Below are 21,628 nucleotides of genomic sequence, written 5' to 3' on the forward strand. Positions count from 1 at the left end.
TACCTAAAAGCAGTGACAAGGACGAGACTTCAGACATTATAAAAGTTTGGGGGAGCCACCTGTATGTTTTATCCCGGCTGCAAAAGTTTGAAAAAAGTTTGAACAGATATATTCACACAACTGAGTCCAAAATAGAACTGATGAGGTGGAGGTAAGATGGCAGCTTTAAAGGCCTAGAGAGGAAGTGACATCATCAAAAGCATAGACATAGAATTACTAGACGCCACATGATGAGCAGCATCGTACGTCAACGTCGCCTCCATGTTGCGAGTGGCACTGCTGTGGAGTGAAGTAATGGATAAAGGTGCCTCAAGCATTTGCTGCTTGGGATTTTACAAACCTCTGTACGCTCCAAACCAGATTCCAGGGGATTACATTTCATAGGTAAGGCTGAACAATTGTTTTGGTTATATTTGGCCATTAGAAAATCCCATTTTATAATCTTAACTTTAGCTGAGCTAACTTAACTTTTGGCTGAGCTAGCAAAGCTATGCATTTATGTGCTCAAGTGAGCCTCCAAACAACGTTTTGGCTAAACGTATTTAGTCACTAACTATGTAGATTGTTGTTAGCTGTTAACATTTCTCAAACTTTGAAGGTTTCCCAAAGAAATCCACCTCAGAAAGCAGTGGGCGGTAGCTCTTAGACAGGATTTTGAGAAAGCTGTCCTGTGATGTGTACCGTGCTAGTTTGGTAACAGATGCTGTACCGGCACCATATGATCAAAGCTACCACTTGCTCACATTTAAAAACAAAGGAGGTTTAATGATTCCTTCGGAGGGTACAGTCAAGGTGGTCAAAGTAGTTGAGCGTGTTATCCGACAGTCGACATTAGAGCAAGCTGTCAGTGTATCGTTAATTAATCTGTTTGTCTGGGCTGAGATTGGTTCAGATGATGTGTTTTTTCTCAAGGAGCACATTGAGGAAACACAGTTTGAAATTGACAACCATCATTTTATGCTTATGTCTTTAGTTGTGTCTGTCTTCCACAAACTAACGCTGCATCATATTGCCAGACTGAATACTCTCAAATTACAGGATCTGAGTAAGCGAGAGGGAGTGTAATTCTGGAGGAGATCAGTGAGGTAGGGGGGAGCAAGACTGTGGAGCGCTTTAAATGTTAAGAGCAGTGTTTTGTATTGTATTCAGTAGTCAACAGGGAGCCGGTGAAATTGAGAGAGAATAGGTGTAATATGTTCAGTGGATATAGAACAGCAGGTTATTACCTTGGCAGCAGAATTTTGAAGAAGTTGTAATCGATTGATATGTTTTTGTGGGATGCCAGATAGAATGGCATTACAATAGTCTATACGTGAGGTGACTAGGGCATTAACCAATACTTCATTACTGTGTTGCATAAGAACAGGACGAGGTCTAGAAATGTTTCGGAGATGGAAGAAGGCAGTCCGAGAAATGTTATTTATATGGGAGGAATTATTTAATAATAATAATAATTATTATTATTTAATAATTGCAATTATTAGTGTATAAATGGATATAAATAATTGCATTTAAACGATTTGCCAAAATCTGTTGTATATAAACAATACTGTTTTATACGTTATTGTTTTTTCATCAGAAAACCCGGTTTCCACATCTGCCTGTATTAATATAAATGGCACTTTTGCCACTCGCAATATGGCGGATCTGCTGACATATCGTGTCGACTGGGCAACACAGTGAATGCGGCGTCTACCTATATATGTCAATGATCAAAAGGGCCAGAACCGGAAGTGACATCATCAAAAGGGCCGGAAGTAATGTCATCAGTGGCACCAGATCCTGGTGGGAGTTCCTGGGAACGGTCTGCAAGGAACTAAGAAAGACAGGCAGTACACCCTGCAGCCCCCTGGTCTGATATGGTATTACCAATACTTATGGTATTACCAATACTTAAGCCTTTTAGCTGCCTCCTACTTGCACATGTGTGACAAGCAAAACCACAAATATTGTTTATCAGATCTCATTGGAATTATAATCTTGTTGCAATATTAATGCATTAATAAGACAGTATAAAACAATGTTTATAAAATATATACATTTTAACATAAGTGAAATGCAAGAATAAACAATATGAATTAATCATATAACACTTGGCTTTTAAATTCTATCATACTGGTATGCCATCAGTTTCTAGTTTCTATAATATTTCCATAAATTCATATAATCCCATACAATTCCAGATAACTAAAGCTAGTTTAAAAAATGAGAAGATATGATAAAAAAGGACCAGGTAATCAAAGATTAAAATATGGTTAAGGTGAAGAAGCAATTATCAAAGAAAAGAAGAAATATTACACAATATGATCATATGCTGAAATCTAGTTTAGATAATAATAATAATAATAATATGTTACATTTATTGAGCGCCTTTCACAAACCCAAGGTCGCTTTACGTACAGAGTAAAAAAAAAAAGATTTTGTAACATTTGGTGAATCAGAAGGAAATAATATGGATAATAAATGAAAAGTAAACCTATGAAAGTGACTGATGATGTCCATCTTAAACAAATTAAAGCAGGGATTTATGAATGTCTGAAGAGTAAAACATGTACTGTAACATATTTTTTACTTCAAATAAGTATAGATTATGTAGATTAATTATGTTGGAGTTGTTGAAGATTTCTATCATGTTAGCTTCAGTACCATATTTACTAATAATGTATAAAGCTAGATATACTTTTCTTAAATGTCTTTGTTTTTAAAACAGTAGTAAATAGTTTAGGATACTATAATTTATTATGGAATTGTATTTTTATTTTCTTTATTTTACCTTTAGAGCTCTGCCTGTCCATTTTTGATAGACCCTTCATCACGTGCTACTGAGTGGTTGAAGATACATCTGAAAGAGTCAAGACTAGAAATTATTAACCAACAGGTATAGTTAATTTACTCTTCAGCATTTATGTATTATTATAAAGATTATAAGATGACACAGTAAATTGAAAAAAAATGTACACAATGTCTGCAATGTTACATATCAAGATAAATCATTTATCCAGTCCTTTACCAAGTTCTAAAATTAGATAAAATATAATCACAGATGGCAAACAACATAGAACAGATTTTAATGTGTCACTGTTTATTCAACAAGAAGAAACAGCCATATGTTAAATGCAACATAATTAAATTAAAACAGACAATCGCATGCATAAAGGACATAATTATCAAATTAAACATAAAAACACCATGTAGTATGTACATAGAAGTAAACATAGCTTCAAAGTTTTATACTACTAATATTATTAAAGCATTAAATGTCAATGGCAATCAAAAATAATAAAAAAATAATCCCAGAGTCAGCTGGCGGTTGTAACCATTGATTTAATTCTGGTAAAGAACAAAAAATATCAGTTTATAGCAGATTGCAACAAGGATAAACATCTGTGGACCATTGTCACAAGGAAAAATGCTCAAACTCTGAACTGTAAGTGGCCATCCAGACCCTTTTTGCAGCTATTGCAAGTGTCAATAAATACGTTGGAATGGGTCTAATAGGGAAGCCATTCATTTTATTTTTTCAATGAACTGTAAAATATCATGTTCGGTCTTCAGTTGTTTTTTTTAATGGGTGAGGGCAAAAGGTGACTTTCTGGTTAATTACTGCTAAATATGTTGACTCTTCAGCCTGTGGTCTTGTGTTACAACAGGCTATTATTCAAGAAATCTGTATATTTATTGATACTGTGCATGTTTCTTGTAAGAGGGCGAGGGTTTGACTTGTATCATGTAACAGTTGTGGAAATATTATGAAGATTTTTTTTTTATAATTCATTATGATGTTTTTAGGTTAGAAAGAATAATAAATTGCCAATTGTTCCTTTTTGAACTGAAAACAACAAACAATTTATATTAGGTTGATAGTAGGACAAGTACCTTGACTTTTTCGATTTCACACAATGAGTCACTGGTAGTGATTGAATGCATTGAGTGTTATGTTTGCAATATGTACATTTTATGACAGTGTGTCCTTGTTTGCCGTAAAGTGTTTGGGGTTAGAGGGTGAGTGTCTGGCTGGATTAGTAATTCGGAAATAAACGCCTTTCTCAGACAAACTGCATCTGTACGCTCTCTTATTATATGCAACAATGAGTTTTTATGGTCCTATGTCCTAGGCATACTTTGTTCATCATGTAATATATTTAATTTTATACAATGGATATTCATTTAACTCTATTTTGTTTAGGACTCCAACTTTATTACAGCTTTGGAACTTGCAGTACGCTTTGGAAAAACACTTATTATACAAGAGATGGATGGTGTTGAACCAGTGCTGTACCCTTTGCTAAGAAAGGATCTCATTGCTCAAGGTAAATCTCTGTCATTGTATATAAATACAGCATTCTTTTTGTTAATAGTAATGACTGTATAATTTCACACATTTTATTGTAATAAATTGTTTAAAAATGCAGAAGATTTCAAGTCTCACAGTTGACATTATAGGACCAACAGTAGTATTATTATTAATTACTTATTAATTATTTGGTTAGGAAAAGCCACTAACTAATGTTAAGTTCAGTAGCACTCCTACAGTCCTTATCTTTCTCTATGGATCAGTGTTCTGGAAATTAGGCATAAATCATCCACAAATACAAATCATCCTTACTGGTGTAAAGATATGGAAGCCAACCATCCATTTATTAGAACAGTGATAAAACGGTAAAAGAACTGAAAGCACTCCATAAACAATAGACAAAACATAACACAGCATGAGCTGTTGTTGTTCATTTAAAAGAGTTTTGGCTTTCTCCATAGAATACAATTTTATTTTTTAGTTGATTTTGTAAGCTCTGTCCTTGGCCTGGAGGGACAACTACAGACCAACTTCTGTGAATAGAAATCTACTAGCTTAGATTTGTACTGAATTTATATCCAAACAAATCAAATTCTTTCTAGAGAAAAATACATCCCCCGAGATCTCTGCAGGAATACTCTGGGAAACTCTTAAGGCCTTCTTAAGAGGACAGATTATCTCATATCTTTCCCACAGAAATAAATCCGAGGGCAAGAAAGTAGCAGAGATAAAAAGCGAAATTATTAAAATAGTTGAAGAACACGCCAGACAACCAAGCGAGACTCTACATAGAGGAGGCAGGCTCTACATTCAGAATTAAACCTCTTGACAACTAAAGGAACTGAACAACTAATCTACAAATCCAGACATCATTACTATGAACATGGGGAGAAAGCTAATAAGCTTTTAGCTCAACAAATTCACAAGCAAGAAGTGCGCAACGCAATTTCGGTAATCACTAACACGAACGGAGATAAAATCGACGAACACAAAAATATAATGCACACTTTCAGAGACTACTATAAATCCCTATATACTACTGAGTTTAAAGAAGACAATACACAATCTAATGCATTTCTGGATACATTACAGATACCACAAATAGACGCTTTAGTGTGGAGGAACTTGATAAACCTCTGGCATTATCAGAATTACTAGATGCTATAAAGTCACTCCAAGGTGGAAAGCAGCAGGCCCTGATGGCTACCCTGCAGAGTTTTACAAGAAATTCTCCGCTCAGCTAGCTCCCTCCTATTAGCAACATTTACAGAAGCCAGAGATAACCAATCTCTTCCACAAACCTTTCGCCAAGCACTAATCACTGTCTTTCCAAAACAAAATAAGGACTTATTACAATGTGCATCATACAGACCAATTTCACTTCTGAATAACGACGTTAAAATACTCTCTAAAATCATAGCTAGAAGGATGGAGAAAGTGCTCCCTCGTAATATCACAAGACCAAACTGGATTTATTAGGGGCCGACACTTATCTTCAAATCTTCGACGCCTGTTTAATGTAATATACTCACCAACTAAATCAAACACCCCAGAAATATTATTATCATTGGATGCAGAAAAAGCATTCGACATGATTGAATGGAAATACCTTTTTACTACATTGGAGAAGTTTGGGTTTGGCCCAACATTTGTGCATGGATTAAATTACTGTATACTAACCCAGAAGCTTCAGTTTACATCAACAACATTTGCTCAGACTACTTTAAACTAGAACGTGGCACTAGACAAGGATGCCCTTGTCACGCTGCTGTTTGTTTGCATTGCCATTGAACCACTGGCAATACATTGTCGAAATACTGATCAGATAAAGGGGATTAGCAGAGAAGGACTGGAACAGAAAATCTCATTATATGCAGATGACATGGTACTGTATATATCGACCCAGAAAATTCTGTGCCAGCAGTCTTAACAGCACTCACAGAATTTCAAAAGATCTCTGGTCTCAGAATTAATCTGAATAAAAGTGTACTCTTTCCAGTGAATTCTCAAGCATATAATATTAGATTAGACACCCTACCTTTTATCATTGCAGAACAGTTTAAATACCTAGGGTAAACATCACAAGTAAACATAAAGCTCTTATCAACAAAATTTCGTCGTCTGCATGGAAAAAATTAAACAAGACTTGCATAGATGGTCAACCCTTCATCTCACACTAGCTGGAAGAATTAACACTGTTAAGATGAATATTCTTCCTAAGCTCCTTTTTTTATTTCAAAATATCCCAATATACATTAATAAATCATTCTTTAAGCAATTAGATTCAACAATAACCTCATTTATTTGGAATTCAAAACATCCACGCATCAAAAGAGCGACCCTACAAAGACAAAAGGCAGAAGGCGGCATGGCTCTACCTAACTTCCAGTTTTATTACTGGGCAGCAAATATACAGGCGATAAGAACCTGGACACAAATAGAAGAACATACACAGGCTTGGACCGCAATAGAAGTAAAATCCTGCAGTACTTCTTTGTATTCCTTGCTCTGTGCTCCAATAAACACACGCTATCGGCAATACACTAATAACCCAATTGTGCTCCACTCACTTAGAATCTGGAACCAATGTAGAAAGCATTTTAAGACGGAGAAGCTTCTATCTGTGGCACCTCTGCAAGAGAACCACCTCTTTCAACCTTCACAAACATATGCAGTTTTAATATCTGGAAAAATTTGGAATTAACTTGCTTAGAGATCTTTATATAGACAACGTCTTTGCATCCTATGAACAATTACATTCCAAATTTAACATTCCAGCTACACATTTCTTTCACTATCTTCAAATCAGGAACTTTGTTAAACAGAACCTTCCAGATTTTCCTCATCTTGCACCCTCATCCATGCTGGAAAAATATTGCTCAATCTCAAGGACTTAGACTCCATCTCTACAATATATAAAATCATTTTACAATCCCTCTCTTTCAAAGATCCAAGAGGACACTGGGAAAAGATCTCTCAATTAATATATCAGAAAAGGAGTGAAAGTAGCAATGCAGAGAATTCACTCGAGCTCCATATGCGCAAAGCATACAATTATACAACTTAAAATTATATATCGAGCACATCTGTCTCGACTAAAACTCTCCAAAATGTTTCCAGGGCATGATCCAACCTGCGAACGTTGCAACCAAGTCCCAGCCTCACTAGGTCACATGTTCTGGGCCTGCACCAAATTAACATTATTCTGGACAAAAATTTTAATTACCTTCAGACAGCCTTGGACTCACAATCCCTCCTAACCCATTAACAGCTGTGTTTGGGGTTCTTCCAGTAGGGCTTAAAGTGGAGAAAGACAAACAAATTGTGATTGCATTCACTACACTTTTGGCCCGCGACTTATTCTGATAAACTGGAAGAACCCAAACTTTCCTCTTTAAGTCAGTGGGAAACGATGTGTTATATTATTTGAAATTGGAAAAATCAAATACTCAGTTAGAGGATCTGTACAGACTTTTTCAAAACATGGCAGGATCTAATCAGTAATATTTTAAAATAAGTTCATAAAGCACAGAGAATTTATTAATTTAGGTATGTTTGCAAGCCTTAAATTTAACGCAGTTTGGCTTGCTCTCTCTCTCAGGGGGGGATCGATCTGTTCTTAATTCAATTTTTCTTTTTGTAAAAACTTGATTGCTTTGTATGGATTGTAATCAAATTAATAATAAAAAAAAATAAATCTACTAGCTTATACTTGCATGACTTAGGTTCAGAACATTTATAAAAATGAGAAACCCTTGGATGACCCATTTATTTCTGATAAAGCAGTTATATTTAAGCTTTCAATGCATAAATATAATATCTGACACTATGTGTGCGGAAGCAATTCTATTGGTTCCAGAAAAGACCTATGATGAATGTAATGGGGTCCACATTTATGTCTGAATGCAGAGCCATACCTTGACCTGTGACCCTTTGACATGACATAAGGTTGCTGGATGGTGGTTGTTATGATTTAAGGGTTTTGGAATATGTAGAATCCATTTATCCACTTATAGTATTTTGTATATACGGTATATTTTCATTTTGAATTTATTTATATTTTTGCCATAATTTTTATGACAATATATATTATTATATATTGTTTTCAAACTCTGGTGCTGCTATATTGTGTGTGTGATTGTTTTATTTATTGGCCACAATGATATTTGTTAACAATGGCTTCTCAATACAACCATGTGATGGTCACAAATGCAAAGTGTGATGTCATTTCCGTGAGGTTATTTAAGATAGTAGTATGTTTTCTTAGCCTTACTAGTTTGTGCATGTTGTGCAAATTCATGTGTTGTGTTTAAGTTAATTAAAAATCACTCAGTAACTTTAGCTTTTATTTTTTGATTATGTATTGAGCTTTAGTATTTTGGTCAGTTCCCTTTTTTGACTTCAGATTTCAGTCTGTTTCATGTTGGAGCAGTTGTTTAGTGTTTTATTTTATGCTAAAATACAACGATTAATAGTTTGTTTCCTATAGTAATTTTTCTGTTTTTTACTTTTATGTGAATAAACACATTCATTATATTGACAGGTGTTTCCTATTTTTTTTTCATTTGTTTCATGCTGAGGAAATTAATTTCTAAAGTGGACTATAGTATTACAACTCTACAATTACAGTTTCTCCATTATTACTATTTACTTTAGTTTTTAATTATAATTTTGAGCTTTATAAAATGTATCATACAGTATACTGGAAACTACAGAATTAAAATTGTGTAGCTTGTGAAATTTTTATTTGCAACTGTCCATTAAATTATAAGTTAAACCAGTAAAAACACCTTTAAAAGTTTAATCCATACCATATCATACATACCATTTTCTTAGTCTGCTTAATACTGAGCAGGGTCACTGGGCACCTGGAGCCTAACCTAGCAAGCACAGGGTGCAAAGCAAGGAAACATCTGTGGATAGGGCACCATTCATTCACAGGATGAATACACACACATGTGCACACACACTATATAGCCAATTAAGTGTTGCCAATCCACCTAACATGCATGTCTTTGGACCGTGGGAGAAAACTTGAGCACCCAGAGGAAAACCCATACAGACATGGGGAGAACATGCAAGCTTCATGCTGGGAGGATCCATGGCATGAACACTGGTCTTCTTAGTCCAAGGCAGCAGCATTACTGCCACCGTGCCGCCTAAGTTTAATCCAGTTATGTAAAACTTATGCTTAAATTTAAAGTGCTTACATTTCTCGCCACAGGTCCTCGGTATGTGGTTCAGATTGGAGATAAAGTCATTGATTACAATGAAGAATTCCGTTTGTTTCTTGCAACTCGTAATCCAAACCCTTTAATTCCTCCTGATGCTGCCTCTGTAGTCACAGAAGTCAACTTTACTACCACTCGAGCTGGCCTAAGAGGACAGGTAAATATGGATACATATGGAAAAGGCCTTGTTTGCTGCTTATGATCCTGTGATACAATCTATTGTAACATTTCATTTGCTGGTTTGCCATTCAAACTTCATTTTGTTCCTAAATACATAAACATATATTAAGCAGATTCAGTAATATGATTTGTAAGTTTAACAATAGAATATTGTTAGTAAAAGACTTTTAATATACTCTTAAATCAGTTATATTCTCAAATATGTCTTATTGTTATTAGCTCCTAGCTTTAACAATCCAGCATGAGAAACCAGACCTGGAAACACAGAAAACTAAGCTTCTACAGCAAGAAGAAGAAAAAAAGATTCAGTTGGCTAAACTTGAAGAATCACTTTTAGAGGTAATGTATAAGCCAGAAAATGTAATTTTATTGTCTTACTGACATTTCTACACAACTTCACCCGGAAGAGTGATAAAATGAAAGCTACATGTGGTGAATAAATAAAAAAACGATCCGACACTTATGACCTCCTCATCATGGCAGAAGAAAATGTATTTTTTATTTTATTTAGTGTCTAATGCTTCTGAGCATATTAAACCCTTGCAAAATTGTATTGTGAAATGAAGTGTAAAATTTTGAGAAATAGAAGTAATTTTGCGGTACCAATAAACAATTCTTCTAACAGTAATAGCAATTATCTTAATAGTTTAGTAATAATATTGAAATGTTATAGAGAATGTAGAGTGCACCACAGTATTAACGTACAACTTATCCCAGAGAGACTGGTGAGGGTCGAGCGGCACAATTGCCCTCTTGAGCAGTATTCCTGTTGGATCCTGACAAAGTGTCCACCCCTTCTCTCACTTCCACTGTATCAAGACTTTTGTTACTTCAACTCATGCACAGATCAAATGGGCCATTTGTTTGCTTATTGTTTGCCTTATATAAAAATTGAATATGATCTTTTTTGTTTGTCATAAAATAAGCATTCAGCAAAGAAGAAGCTAATTTTTGATTCAATCAACCGTTAAAGAGGTGTTTGTTTAGTAGCAAATTTAAAATCATTTAAATATTTAAAAATTCTCAATAGCTGTTGTGGTCAACATACAGACCTGAAATTCGTGATGTTTTGTTTATGCAATCGTTTCTAGGTTGTTTTTTTTTTCTTTTTACTTAAACTGTTGTTAATATTGTGTTGTGATCTGAATATATTGTTATTAAATGGTGTGAAAGAAAAGAAAATGGCCACTTCTAGTATGGCTGTCTACCTTTTTATTTTTATTTGGAGATTTATATACGTAGAAAATCTCAAATTTTATTAGCCCGTATTCCAAGTTAGGCTATATGGAAATACCTGCTAAGTTTTGTAAAAGTAAGTTTTGAGGTTTTCACGTAATATTCTTACAGACAAACAAATAGATTTTCAGTTTTATAAATAAACAAGATAAATTACCCAGCATTGCCCAGGTATGTTTAAGATTTTTGGTTCCAAAGTATTCTGTCTTGTCTATATGGTCCTACATAGCAACTATGCAAAATCTGGTCCAGATGGTCAAATGATGGAGGATTGTATAGGAAACAAAGAGGCAGGAAGACATTCTATTTAATATATTAATATTACATTATATATACATAGATAGATATATTTTATAAGATGTGTTTTTAATATTTTCATGCTGTCTCTCAGGTATTACAGTTGCAAATTTTATCGTGTTCTTGATTTGTTAAAATGAGAGAATATATTGAAACTCCATTTGAAAAACAGTGCCTTTGGACTTAACTTTTAATTCAAATTAAATGTAGATTTATTCAGCAATTGCTTTTAAAATATTTATGTAAATATTGCTCCTAAATAAACTGAAGTGTTTTAAACACAGTGGTATCAGCTTGTCAGTGCCAGATATTTTCTATCTAGTCTATAATCTAGTGTATGTCTATCTCAGTATCTTAAATTTTTTATCCCTTTATAGTTAATATGGTTGGTTTAATGCATTTATATTGAAAATGACAAATACTTATTTTCACCCCTTTTTAATAAGGCTCTAGCAACATCTCAAGGGAATATTTTGGAAAACAAAGGCTTGATTGAATCATTAAATCAAACCAAAGCAAGCAGTGCACTCATCCAAGAATCTCTTTCCGAGTCTCATCGGTTGCAGGTTTTTCTAGACCAGGTAAATCTTTATGCTATATTTTGCTTTGTTGTGTATTTTTACATTCTCTCAAATACTTAAATCCTTTAAATATAACAAATATTTGTAAATTAATGTAATTTTATTTTGTGTTTTAAATGGAAAAGGTAAAATGAACACTGTTTTTCTTAAAGTCAAAGGCAGGAAAACTATAAAGTGTAGGAAAAGTAGGTAAATTTAGATGCTAGAAAATGTATTGATATGGCTTTAAGAAATTCGTGTGTGGTTAATGTCTGCTGAGATATTGATATTTGAGGATAATTGAGCATTTGTCAGAATTGCTGAGGTGAACAGTGAAAGTTAAGAGTTAACGGTGTAACGTTTACCAGAATCTCTTTTGCTTTTTATTATGGTGATAGATACAGCGAGATGACAGGTAAACTATGTTATGAACTGCAAACTCCACACAGACAGCTTCTGGAAATTTCTTTGGTGAAATTTGAATTACCTGTTGGCATTTATTGCTACTTTTTTGTCTGTGCATTTTCTGTTTTTGAGTACATTTATCTTGATGTTTAATTTGTTTTTGTTTTCAAAATTGTAGTGATTGTATCCATTAGAAGTTGTTTAGGGTATGCCAGGACTACATTTTTGTGGACTCTATGTATTATTTATATTTACCAGGCTTTTTATCGCTGTACTAAGGTCAGATCTTACACTTAAAATACAAGGACCTACGTAACATGTTTTTGTGTGTCCTGTTAAGTCTGTTTTATGTGCCAGCATTGTTATCACAAAATTACATAATTGTGGAGTGCCTTAAAGTTTAGAATAATCAGATTTTCACAGTACCTTTGGAAAGTGTTTATTAAGAATAGCTTTCTCAACTTTCCTTAGTTGAACCAAAGCGACTTAGCCACCTAATAGTAGATAATTGATAGAACCATTTATATAGTTTAAGCTGTTTTTAAGACTTGGTAGTTTAAGACATAATATTATTCTTTAATAGTTAGTGGGATGGGATTAGTGCAGGCTTCAAATTACATTCCCAAGTACAAAAGAATAAATAATTGTATACACTGGGTAAATAAGTACTTTTACTTAATTGTCATTAAATTTTGAAACCCAGTTTCTTTTTGATTAGGTACAAAATTACCAAACTGCGGAAATGGATTTATCTGGCAAATTTTATTTTGACGGCATTGTTTTTAAGAGAATTCAGCACATGATTTTAGAAAAAAGATATGCCCATCCATCCATCCATCCATTATCAACCCTCAATATCCTAACTACAGGGTCAAAGGGGTCTGCTTGAGCCAATCCTATCCAACACAGGGTGCAAGACAGGAAACAAACCTTGGGCAGGGTGCCAGCCCACCACAGAAAAGATATGTCATGATACCTATTCCATAGAAAGTGACCCTGGAGTGAGTAATCCAGTCCATAACATCTACCTAAATGAACTAATGCTGAAGCCACGTGCTAACAATCAGCTCATACAAATAATTTTGTAACTCTTTTAGTACCCCAGCTCTGTGTTCGTCTGTGTTTATCTGTACTCCCATCCACAGCCGCTATCTGCTACAAGCAAGGTTATTATAGTTTTTCCTTTTTATAGTTTTCCTTCATCATGTATTTTAGTTTTAATTTAGTTTTTATTTTACTAAGACATTTGTGTTTTATTATTATTATTTTACCACACTTATTTTAACTTCACCTGTTTGTTGTCTGGTACAAATCTTGTAATCGATATTTAACCCACTTCCTATTGTACGTGGGCGCTTTTCATCAATCAACATTCAAAAAACACTTGCCCACCTTTTATTTTCCGAGTGATGTATGAGAGACTTATTTTTTACTTTTTAATACACTTTTTAACTTAATATAAGCATGGTTTTTAAAAAGTATATATATATATATATATATATATATATATATATATATATATATATATATATATTTTTATACAGGTGCCAGTCATAAAATTAGAATATCATGAGAAAGTTGATTTATTTCAGTAATTCCATTCAAAAAGTGAAACTTGTATATTAGATTCATTCATTACACATAGACTGATGTATTTCAAATGTTTATTTCTTTTAATTTTGATGATTATAACTGACAACTAATGAAAGTGCCAAATTCAGTATCTCGGAAAATTAGAATATTGTGAAAAGGTTCAATATTGAAGACACTTGGTGCCACACTCTAATCAGCTAATTAACTCAAAACACCTGCAAAAGCCTTTAAATGGTCTCTCAGTCTAGTTCTGTAGGCTACACAATCATGGGGAAGATTGCTGACTTGACAGTTGTCCAAAAGACGACCATTGACACCTTGCACAAGGAGGGCAAGACAGAAAAGGTCATTGCTAAAGAGGCTGGCTGTTCACAGAGATCTGTGTCCAAGCACATTAATAGACAGGCGAAGGGAAGGACAAGATGTGGTAGAAAAAAGTGTACAAGCAATAGGGATAACCGCACCCTGGAGAGGATTGTGAAACAAAACCCATTCAAAACTGTGGGGGAGATTCACAAAGAGTGGACTACAGCTGAAGTCAGTGCTTCAAGAACCACCATGCACAGACGTATGCAAGACATGAGTTTCAGCTGTCGCATTCCTTGTGTCAAGCCACTCTTGAATAAGAGTAAGAAGCGTCTCAACTGGACTGCTGCTGAGTGGTCCAAAGTTATGTTCTCTGATGAAAGTAAATTTTGCATTTCCTTTGGAAATCAAGGTCCCAGAGTCTGGAGGAAGAGAGGAGAGGCACAGAATCCACGTTGCTTGAGGTCCAGTGTAAAGTTTCCACAGTCAGTGATGGTTTGGGGTGCCATGTCATCTGCTGGTGTTGGTCCATTGTGTTTTCCGAGGTCCAAGGTCAGCGCAGCCGTCTACCAGGAAGTTTTAGAGCACTTGATGCTTCCTGCTGCTGACGAACTTTATGGAGATACAGATTTCATTTTCCAACAGGACCAGGCACCTGCACAAAGTGTCAAAACTACCAGTACCTGGTTTAAGGACCATGGTATTCCTGTTCTTGATTGGCCAGCAAACTTGCCTGACCTTAACCCCATAGAAAAATAGAAAATCTATGGGGTATTATGAAGAGGAAGATGCAATACGCCACACCCAACAATTCAAAAGAGCTGAAGGCCACTATCAGAGCAACATGGGCTCTCATAACACCTGAGCAGTGCCACAGACTGATCGACTCCATGCCATGCCGCATTGCTGCAGTAATCCAGGCCAAAGGAGCCCCATCTAAATATTGAGTGCTGTACATGCTCATACTTTTCATGTTCATACCTTTCAGTTGGCCAACATTTCTAAAAATCCTTTATTTGCATTGGTTTTAATTGATATTCTAATTTTCCGAGATACTGAATTTGGGTCTTTTATTAGTTGTCGGTTATAATCATCAAAATTAAAAGAAATAAACATTTGAAATACATCAGTCTGTGTGTAATGAATGAATCTAATATACAAGTTTCACTTTTTGAATGGAATTACTGAAATAAATCAACTTTGTCATGATATTCTAATTTTATGACCGGCACCTGTATATATTCATTTCAGTTTTAGTTTTAATAATTGTGGTACGGTTAAAGAGCTACTATGGAGTTTAATTTTTGTGTCACAATAAGACAGAAATGTTCACGTAACAAGTTTGGATATAATATGAGTTTAATGTTAGTGGAAGCTTACTACACTACACGACACAGTTTATTATTTGGTTTTGTTTTTGTCTGATAAAAACAAGCATAATCAAAACCAGGGACTAAATATGAACAGCTTTACACAATTTTATCATTTTAAAAATATTTTCTATGTCATTTGTGCTGTACAAATCTGCGCTGACTGTTGGCACTTTTATTATTTTCCTTTTATTGCCCAGAATGTAATGACATTTAGGTGAATTTTAAGGTGTGAGGGTTTTTTACTCTAAATGTCTATAGCACACAACATATCCTGCTCCAACGACAATGTGCTTGTAATGAATACCTTCAATATTTCATTCAAAAATCTCAAATACTGGGCTTTGTTATTTTCTACCAGCCATATTGATCTCTGATTCCTCACAGGCACAAGCGATTTCTAGACAGAATTTTGCCCCCTGCAGGCCTGTAAGGATATAAAAAAATTAGAAAACAGATTCTACTGTGTTCTGACAGGTGTGACCGTAAAAATCACAGGGGCTTAGGAAGAACAGGGCTCTTAAGCTTGAATTCGTGTGCAGACCCCAGCTAGCTATATTGAGGTATAACCAAGAAAAACAACCATGTGGTGTCAAGGTTAGGGGCAATGAGATTTGAATAGCTCACCGTAAGATGCAAGGCAGGAAAAAGTCCTGGTATGCAATATGTAGAATATGGCTGATGTTAAGACAAAAAAAAATATGATATTTCAACTCTCCATTTTAAGAGAGAGAAACATTGAAAAAATGGGGAACAGATATTTTAAAACATAATTCGGCTACTGGATTATTTTTACAATATCAGGTATTTTGAGCTGTGAATATTAACTAAAAAAGATAAATTAATAAATGTAGCATAAATACAAAAACACATTAGTATGTTTAACTTTTCATAACTTGGCAGACTCTCTTCGGAGAGGCGGAGTGGTGGCTCTGAGGATAGGGATCTGCACTGTCAATCGGAAGGTTGCCAGCAAATCCCGTAAAATCCAACAGGGACTATGCTCTGTTGGGCCCTTGAGAAAGGCCCTTAACCTGCAATTGCTGAGCACTTTGAGTAGTGAGAAAAGCGCTATATAAATGCAAAGAATTATTATTTATTATTACCTGTAGCTCAGTAGAGACATTGCCAGCTCAGGAATTTCACAAGGTTTGTATTGTTTCATTGTTAAACAATGTTTTTAAAGCAAAAGTGATTGGTCAGCAACAATATGCTGATTTTGTATGATGACCTTGTCAGTCTCTCGATCGGTGCCGTTTTATTTTCAAAAATCGAGAGTGGTCACCCCTAGACTTTCTCGTGTACTGAGATATGGGGATGGATATTTGAGGAGTAAACCGCAAGACAATGATTATTATTATGTACATTAAAGAACCATCAACAACAAATCAAATTAATAATATATTGAACAACTATAATAAAAGTAAAGTTGAATAAATCCGACTCTGCAGCTGTATGAATAATAAAAAAAAAAATCGAGTATGTGTTCAGGTAAAGTACCACTTCCGGTTGATTGATTTGGCCCAAAAGTTAATACAGGTCTACAATTTTGTTGTAACAACTGCATGCCAAATTTCATCCATCTATCTAGTTGCATTTTTGAGTTAACGTGTTTACACGCACACACACCCACATACATACATAATTCCAAAAAAACAGTATTTTCGGACTCAGGGAGGTCTAAAACGTCATGATTCATCAAAATCTCAAGGTCGAATTATTTCAAAATTACTATACTTTCTCTATACTTCGTGTCCGAAGTGGTAGGTGAATTACTGTCAAAAAAAAACCAGTCACCTGAGAAACAAACTGAAACGTTACTCACTTGTGATTCTTCTGTCCATACAGTAAAGTTTTTGTTGACCAGCACATTCCAATTTCATGTGTTTAAATTACATCTTGATATACAACAAGTGCAAAGAAAGGAAGCACGTACATCACTTTTTATTCCACACACTTTATGCATGTATTCAGCTTGCTCTGTCACAGCAAATGCTGTGTGATCACCCAGCCACCGTTCACTGGATGAATATGTGCGAGTGGCTCGTGGTGGGCAAATATGAAGTAATTTTGTTTGAAATTACTTCTTTGCAGTGTAGAGTAGTTACATAAACTGCTTATAAATTTGACAATGCCTTTTTCGCAGTAATGTTATTTCTGCCTAATTTATGTGTTAACACTAGAATTACCAGAACCTACAAAAAAACTCGTAGATCCGTCCCACCTTAAAACGCTTCTCACCTCTCCATCAGTGTCTTTTGTCCTTTAAATGTGTTGATAAGCAGCAAACATCAAGCAGTCTGCTATCACATCCCCCACCAGTGCACAGTTTTCTTAGCTCGTCTGTTTACCTGCGTGTCAGTTGCGCATTTGTTCTGTTATACTTGTATCTTTTGTGAAAGTGTTTCTTTGATATTTGCAATTCAAGCTTCACACATTATACACTTCATGTCTACATTTTACCAATTAATACTAAAACATGAAAAACGTTTCTGCTTTAATGATGTGTTTACTGTGCATAGATCGTTGTAGACACGGAACACACATGAAATGCAAGTGTTTCAGATAACGATATAGTATTTATAAAAGGTGTCATTTTGCTTGACTTCTCACTCTAACTCTAAGCAACTGGCACGAAGGTAAACAGACTTGAGCTGAGAAAACTGTGCGCCGGTGGGGGATGTGATAGCAGGCTGCTTGCTGTTTGCTGCTTATCAACACATTTAAAGGACAAAAGACGCTGACAGAGAGGTGAGAAGTGTTTTAAGGTGGGACGGATCTACGAGTTTTTTCGTAGGCTCTGGTAATTCTAGTGTTAACAGTGTTTCACAAACATTCAGTATGTAACTGAAAAATGAATAGAAGAATATATTCAACAAACATGCTTATTTCTTTGACAACTACTTTTGTGGTTTACATTTAGGTGTGGAAAAAAATCCTTTTTCAGGTTATAAAACCCTTTTTCCTGATTTTCATGATTGACAGTTTAAAATTGGATAAAAGATGCCCCTTTTATTATGGCTTGCATTTGCTGAGTGCTACATAAGGGAAAATAGCATTAGTTTCAATCACTTTCTAGGTATAACTGTATTCTGATTTCAAAAAATGTGTTAGAATTTTACATAATACTATAAAAGTAGACAAATCAAATAAGGCATGTTTTACATCAGTTTCTGCATCTGTGTTTGTCTTAGTCTAGCAGATTAAAATTTAGTTATTTTATTTTGTTGAAGAAACACACAGTTTCCAATAAAATCTACTTTTAAAAGTGCACTTAGAGCCCAGAATCTATATGCATGATGACAAATATAGTAAAGCCATCCAACAAAACACAATGTGAAAAATGAGCAGGCATATCAAGAACATCATGAAATCAGTCTGTCTTTTTCTTTTTAAAATATACCTTTAATGCTTAATATATCCATGCATCTAGGTTCTGAGCTCATTGTTGCATCAGAAGTAGCAGTTCAGACACGTGTAATGTTTAACTATCTTTTCTTTATTTAACATCCACACCAACTAACCAATACTTCCGTTTTCGTCCTACAAACCCCCACATCCACTTCAGCACAGACATCACATTTCCCCTCCCTTTTTTAAAATGAAGGCTTACTTGGTAACATAGTCCTTAAGCCAGGAGGAAGGTCTTCTGCACCTGAATGAATGTGAACCCACATTGGAAACCCATGGGAGTGATTGAGGAGCAGCCAGTCCATTTCCAGCCACTGTTTGGGGCTCCCATGCCATCAGACTATGCATCTTTGGGCCATGATGAAGCTGACTTGGTGATGTGACTTTTTTCAGGCTAGTTGCGTGACGCCTAGAACAATCTTGCAGAAGAAAAGTAGCTGGTCCAAGATGCCGAGTAATTTGCAATAGATCTGACCAATGGGGTCTCATCTTATTGATACGGCGAGAAAGCCACACACACACCCAGTCTTGTTCCTTTAGCAATGGCAGTTTTGGTTTCCTGGCCTGACTGAAATGCTGCTGCATACGCTGCTGTTGAGAGGTAACATGGGCCTGTGTCTGTGAGAGTGTTGGTACAGGTAACGATTTACCCAAAGAAAGACGGTCCAAAGGAAGAGTCAGCTCTCTACCTAACATTAAAGAAGCAGGTGATACCCCTGTTGTGGTATGTTTTGTTGCTCGAACATGTAACAGGGTCTGGAGGAGAGCTGCCTCAAACTGCCAACCTTCTGTCAGGTATGCCTGGATTCCATTTTTTATTGTGCTGTTGAAACGTTCAACCCCGCCATTCGATTCCGGGTGATACACAGCAGTTCTAATGTGCTTAATGACCTTATCTTCCAAATAGTTATGAAATTCACCAGAAGTGAACTGGGGCCCATTATCAGTAGTGATCATGTCTAGCAAGCCCCACCGAGCGAAGAGGTAATCCAGGCTCCTAATAATGGATTGGGTCGTCACAGTTGCAAGAGGCAGGGCTTCTGGCCATTTGGAATGGAGATCATACACCATCAAGAGATAGCGAGTGTGGTGTGGAGCACCAAGCAATTCACCACAGATGTCGACTTGAATGTGCTTCCAAGGAGCAAGTAGCCATTGTACAGGAGTAAGAGGAGCTGGTGGGCTAGGTGGGGATTTGCCACTGAGGAGACGGGCAGTGCAGTCCTTTACCAGTATCTCAACATCACGGTCTATATTAGGCCACCACACTATATCCCTACAACGCTGTTTCAGCTTAACAATGCCCAAATGGCCCTTATGTGCCAATAGCAAAACTTGTGCTCGTAGCACTGCTGGTATGAGAGTACAATGGCCTTGGGCAATACAGTCAGCTTCCCAACAGAACAAAATAGTCCTTAACCCTATAGTATGGAATCAGTTCCTGTTCTATTGTAGGGGTCCATCCGTCCCTAATAAAACAGTGAAATTTGGAAAAAATAGGGTCATCCCTAGATGGTTGGCATAGCTGGTCCAAAGAGATAACAGAAGAGAGGGGAGCATGCAACATAAAAACCAGATCTGGCTCCAGGTCACAAATCTGCTGTACTGCAGTTGGCACAACTGGTCAGGATAAGAGGTCTACTACTGCATTGTGCCTACCCGCTGTGAATTCAAGTTTACAATTTTACTGGTGCAAATGGTCTGCCCAACGCGGCAATCTGAGGGCTTATGGCCAGATCCATTTGTGTGTAACAGTGTTGTAAGGGCCTGGTGGTCAGTACGGAGAGTAAAAGACCTGCCATACAAGTAGAGGTGCCAGCGTTCACAAGCCCATATACAGGCCAAAGCTTCTCTTTCTCCAACAGAATACTTCTGTTCAGCCGGAGACAGTGCCTGTGAAGCATAAGCGACAGTCCTTTCTATGCCATTGTGTACATGGGGAAAGGAACTGCTCCCAAAGCTGCAACAGAAGCATCACATGTCACAATAGTGGGAGCTGTAAGACAAAAGTCAGCTAAAGTAGGAGAACTGGTGAGCTGCTGCTTAAGTGTCTCCATTGCCTTCTGACAGTCTACTGTCCAATGCCAGGGAACATCCTTCTTAAGGAGATGGCGTAGAGGTGCTGTTGGAGGAAGTGAAGATAATATGTAGCCATTCCCAAAAAGGATGCCAGTTGTGAGAATGTTTGAGGTTCAGGAAGAGAGTGGATGGCATCCACATGCGACATTATAGGCGTGATGCCTTGCCCTGAGAGCCTGTACCCCACAAATTCAATTCATTGCACCCTAAAAATACACTTTTCCGAGTTAAGAGTGACATGGTAACGTGAGAGTTGGTGGAGCACCTGAGAAAGGCGTTCATCATGTTGGCCCAGGGTAGTACCATGCACTACGATATCATCCAAATAAATGACTACACCTGGAATTCCTGCAAGCATGACAGACATGACGTTCTGAAAACAGCTAGGTGCTGAGCTGATGCCAAAAGACATCCTCTTATAACGAAAGACACTGAGGTGTGTCATAAAAGCTGTTAGATCTCTGCTTATAGGATCAAGGGGAACCTGCAAATAGCCATGATTTAGGTCCAGTTAACTGAACACTACAGACCCATGAAAATATGTGGTCAGCTCCTCGCCACAACTAAATTTGAAATCCATGGGGAAGCATCCACTGGTTCAATGATGTCCTCTTCCAGGAGGTGGTGGAGCTCTATCGAAACTTGGTCTCTTAATGATAATGGCAC

General features: G+C 36.2%; 1 protein-coding gene across 1 annotated transcript in view; it reads left to right on the forward strand.

Annotated features, from left to right (window-relative positions):
* Positions 1-21,628, forward strand: part of LOC120523157 (cytoplasmic dynein 2 heavy chain 1) — a 417,821-nt gene that overhangs the window by 186,834 nt on the left and 209,359 nt on the right. The window contains exons 65-69 of the mRNA XM_039744175.1: positions 2,780-2,878; positions 4,187-4,310; positions 9,519-9,682; positions 9,925-10,044; positions 11,685-11,819. Coding sequence (XP_039600109.1) covers positions 2,780-2,878; positions 4,187-4,310; positions 9,519-9,682; positions 9,925-10,044; positions 11,685-11,819 — 642 coding nt within the window. The remainder of the gene's footprint in view (positions 1-2,779; positions 2,879-4,186; positions 4,311-9,518; positions 9,683-9,924; positions 10,045-11,684; positions 11,820-21,628) is intronic.

The sequence above is a fragment of the Polypterus senegalus genome, chromosome 2 (genome assembly GCF_016835505.1).
Source record: "Polypterus senegalus isolate Bchr_013 chromosome 2, ASM1683550v1, whole genome shotgun sequence".
NCBI classification, from domain to species: domain Eukaryota; kingdom Metazoa; phylum Chordata; class Cladistia; order Polypteriformes; family Polypteridae; genus Polypterus; species Polypterus senegalus.